Raw genomic sequence first — 5,076 nt, 5'->3', positions numbered from 1 at the left:
TACTGAAGTCCATGTCTACTCAGATAACTGTGGAGGCCAAAATAAAAACCATGCACTAAACAGAATCTTTTTGGCTCTCACAGATACTGGCCGATTTGATCGAATCGAACAGTACTACCCGATAAGAGGTCACTCGTACCTACCTTGTGACCGGGACTTCGCTGTAATAAAGAGAAAACTGAAAAAGTATGACAGGGTGTACACTGTTCACCAGTGAACTAAACTTACCATTACTTCTAGTATTACTGGTAAGTTTATTGTTGAAGAAGTTGCAACAGAAGATATTATAGATTTTCAAAAGTGGTGGCCAACATTTTACAAAAAATTTCAGGAACTTTCTTGTAAAAAACATTTTACAAGAAAGTTCCTGCTAAGGATAAGATAAGTTTTGGAATAAGTTCTCTAATGCACTTCAATTACGGGACTTTTCCAGGTGTAATTGTCTGTAGGCCACTCATTGATGGGCTGATGGTTCAAACTTACAAGATATCTCAATCGTCGATCGCATCGTCGAGTTTCCGCAAAATGTGTGCTACCCATTGGGTAATGTTCCGATAAAAAGAGTGAAACTGCAGGATATTAGGAAGCAAATGCAATATGTTCCGGATGAGTTCAGTGGTTTTTATGATGAACTCATGAGCTGGCCAATAACCGACGAGGCGAATGGCGGGTAAGAGGAACACGATATCCAGTGAGGTGTCTGAAAAAGGCTTTGTAATCGGTCCTTTTAAACATTGCGTGATTTAACATGTGTAATAGTTTGAACTATGATTTCTAATAGTTTTTGGTATAAAAAATGAATAAATATATAAAAGACAAGCTTTTTGTTATTATTCTTAACAAATGTAAACAAAAAGGTTCTAAGTCAGACAATTTTAACTATGTATAACACATATATATATCACAAATTTTGATATATGTTTTAACATATCTAATGTTTAAAGATGTCAAAAAGCAACCAGATTTTTTTTGAATTTATTTAAGTAATAATTTTGGGTTTAATAAGTTTTTTCTCTTTCCCCGAAAAAATAGTTTTTATGACTTTTTTGTATACATCGATTCAACTGTAAAGCCTTCTTCAAGCAAATCATTTATAAGAGATACAGTTGATTGTAATGTTGTAATTAGAGCACGAGAAGTTTGTTTGGTTCATGTAACGTATTTATCAAATTTCATTTTGATCAAATTTCAGTACAATTTGCGATTTCTCTATAAAAGGTGGATTCATTATCACCTTTCAAAGCAGCATTGCTGAGTTTGATTGGATGAATTGAGTTTCTGCTTTGAATTAAGTATGATAAATAATTTTTAAAAAATGATAAAAAATTGACAACTTGTTTATTGTTTCTAAGGTAATTGACTTGATAATTAATTTTTCTTGTCTGTTTTTTAATTGAACATTTAATAAACTTGAAGAAATATACTCTCTGCAATGTAACCAGCAGTAACTTCAACATTTTTTTTCGTTTAACAAATTATTTCTTTTATATTTATAAAACGAAGTATATCAAATAGTAAGTATGTTTTAAACACTCCTTTTCTAAACTGGATGATAAATAAATAGTTTTCTATTTCTCCATTATATGCTTCATAAAATTATGAAAATCCATTAGCATTGGTAGAATGGTTATCGGTAACAACAGCTCTTATTTAAAATTCAGTTTAGTGCATTGAGGTAATACACTCATCAATTTATTTTTTCAAACATAAACCTGTTATGTTAACTTTGGGATTTCAAAGCCTAAGAATACATTTTTGAAGCCCTACAATCATAAAAACAAAAACAACTTTTTTATAAAGATTTAAAGGTTTTTCTATTATATTATAGTTTTTAATTTGTAGTTATCATTACTGTGAAACCATTTAGATAAAGAAATATGATTTTTATAAAATAAGAAAAAATAAGAATTTTATTAACAGCTATTGACTCCAAAACAGTTGGTATGTCTGATGTTGCTTCCAAAACAGTTGATATGTCTGATGTTTCTTCCAAAACAGTTGGTATGCCTGATGTTTCTTCTAAAACAGTTGGTATGTCTGATGTTTCTTCCAAAACAGTTGGTATGCCTGATGTTGCTTCCAAAACAGTTGGTATGTCTGATGTTGCTTCCAAAACAGTTGGTATGCCTGATATTTCTTCCAAAACAGTTGGTATGTCTGATGTTTCTTCCAAAACAGTTGGTATGTCTGATATTTCTTCCAAAACAGTTGGTATGCCTGATGTTTCTTCCAAAACAGTTGGTATGTCTGATGTTTCTTCCAAAACAGTTGGTATGTCTGATATTTCTTCCAAAACAGTTGGTATGCCTGATGTTTCTTCCAAAACAGTTGGCATGTCTGATGTTGCTTCCAAAACAGTTGGTATGCCTGATATTTCTTCCAAAACAGTTGGTATGTCTGATGTTTCTTCCAAAACAGTTGGTACGCCTGATGTTGCTTCCAAAACAGTTGGTATGTGTGATGTTGCTTCCAAAACAGTTGGTATGCCTGATGTTTCTTCCAAAACAGTTGGTATGTCTGATATTTCTTCCATAACAGTTGGTATGCCTGATGTTTCTTCAAAAACAGTTGGTATGTCTGATGTTGCTTCCAAAACAGTTGGTATGCCTGATGTTTCTTCCAAAACAGTTGGTATGTCTGATATTTCTTGGCCTACTGTAAATAAATGGCCTGATTTGTTGCATTTTAATTGCTGCATGTTTGAAACATGCAGCATAATAGAGTATTTACATTGCAATACATTGTTTTGCGGTGTAAATATTCTAAAGAAAATCCATGTTTTATACCTATTAATTGCAGTTATAATAAATACAAAATTACAAACTTCTAAAATTATTTCCAATGGAGATTTGTGGGTAGTAGGGTTAGGACTATTGTAATTGTAATAAAAACAATAACAGTAACAACAATTATTGTTATTGTATTAACTTAATTTAGAAACAATAACAATACTTGTGATTTACAACTATTGTAATTCTGTAATATAATAACAATAAATATTGTATTGCAATTCATCTTTATAAAACAATAACAATATCTAAAAAAAAGAAGTATTTTAATGACCCACTAAAATAACAATAATATTTGTATTGTAATTCGTCTTTGTAATACAATAACAATATGTTGTTTTTGTAATAAAAGACATTAACATTTTTATTTAAGAAGAATTATTATGTTTTACTGTTTGTGTTACTAAAGTTAATTTTCATATATATTTAGTTCCTTTACAGCATTAAAATCAAGAGGGAAAAATAAAAGGGCTGAATTAAATAATTTATGAATGTTATTTTTCATAATAGTAAGGCTATCATCAGACAGGCAATATTTTGCGGCCATTTACAGCTTAGAAATACATAACAAGATAGGTAACGCGAAATCAAATTATATGTAAAAAATAAAATTTGCAATATATTGCAAATCCGTAAATAAAAAGTAGCAAAAATGATAGTAAGTTCGTCAGAGATGAATATAAGTACGTAAAAATCCGTTAGCTTTTCTACTTTAATGTAATACACTACAATAGTTATTGTAATTGTTTTCATCAAAACAATACAATAGTTATTGTAATTATTTTCATCAAAACAATACAATAGTTATTGTAATTGTTTTCATCAAAACAATACAACAGTTATTGTAATTTTACTTCATTAAAACAATACAATAGTTCTCGAATTTTATTGTATTGTAAGAAAAAAAATAATACAATACTTATTGTAATTGTTTTTCATCTCAGCAATACAATACCAAAATAAAATTTTTTTATTGTTTCTGTAATATTACAATACAATATTATTGTATTGTAATGTGTAATTGTATTTAATTTTTACAATTACAATTACAATAGTCCTAACCCTTGTGGGTAGGTTTAACAACATGCAAGATTATTTTTAGTAACATGTTGGTATGAGTTGATATAGCTATCTGAAAGCCTATTTCAGTATTGGAATAAACTGAAGCAGGCAATCAGCGGAAAATCCAGCAACACATAAAATAATTACTCATAAAAAATCTAACTATTATTTAACTAGTTTAAGAAAAATAAAAATAAAATATTTATAGTGCAAACACGACTCTTAACCATAACAAGAACTCAAGCTTTTATATGTAAATCGTAAAAAAACTGGCATCCTAATTTTTTTAAGGAAAATGCAACAAATTAGGCCGTGTAATTTAAGTAGGCCATAATTCACCTCAAATTTAGAACTAGTTTTAATTCCACGCTAAAAGTGGAAAAACAATCTCTTGATGTTGTTTTAATAAGACACGATTAAGATGCAGTTTAATTGAGTGCTGGTCTAGTGTGAATGGGGTATAGATCCTTTCTAATTAATTCTTAAAAAAAAACTTACAGTAATTATTGTAAGACCATCCAATCCTGATAGTTTGTTATTTTTCATTTGGGATATAGTTTCCTATTTTCGTTTTCAGAAATGTTTTTATTCAACAGCAAATTTTCTTATTCACTTTTCAACATTGACGTTTTGGCACAAAAAATTTTGAGATTCCTAATCATTTTGTTTCTTTATACATAGATTTTTGTAAAATATTTTGAATTCTCTCAAAATATTTTAAAAATAATTTTTTATGTCTTTTTTTTTTTTTTTGTATTGTAGTTTATCATGCCATCCAGCTATTTGCCTTATTGACGCCCATCTCATAATATTACAAGAAGGTTAACGTAAAAAAAATAAATAAAGAGAATGTATAAAATATCCTCCGATTTACAAAGATATTCAGAAGACTCGTAAAATTCAGAAATATCTTTAAAATGAAAATATATTTAGGTATATCAGCTAACAAAGCGTACCTTGATTGAAAATTTTTTTTATTTATTGTTTATTTTTTTCATTTTGATTAATAATTATAACTAGTCCATTCTTGAGCAAATATTTAACTTTACATTCAAATTTCTTAAATAAATACTTTATAGTAAATGTTTTATTTTCGAGATGACACTTCATCTTGTTACAAAATATTTCCGTGAGAAGAGTCTCCAATAAAATATAGCCAAACTATCTATACCCCGAGTTTGCACCGTATCCAAACAAAATAAATTTAAAGAACCAAGGATATTAG

General features: G+C 28.7%; 1 protein-coding gene across 1 annotated transcript; it reads right to left on the bottom strand.

Annotated features, from left to right (window-relative positions):
• Window positions 1–1,831: 1,831 nt before the first annotated feature.
• LOC136087991 (aggrecan core protein-like) lies at window positions 1,832–2,716 on the bottom strand. Its single transcript, XM_065811626.1, has one exon. It carries the CDS (start codon window positions 2,714–2,716, stop codon window positions 1,832–1,834), a length of 885 nt encoding a protein of 294 aa, XP_065667698.1.
• Between the last annotated feature and the right edge of the window lie 2,360 nt (window positions 2,717–5,076).

This window comes from Hydra vulgaris, chromosome 12 (assembly GCF_038396675.1).
Source record: "Hydra vulgaris chromosome 12, alternate assembly HydraT2T_AEP".
Taxonomy (NCBI): domain Eukaryota; kingdom Metazoa; phylum Cnidaria; class Hydrozoa; order Anthoathecata; family Hydridae; genus Hydra; species Hydra vulgaris.
This window is presented reverse-complemented; position numbering and strand designations above follow the sequence as displayed.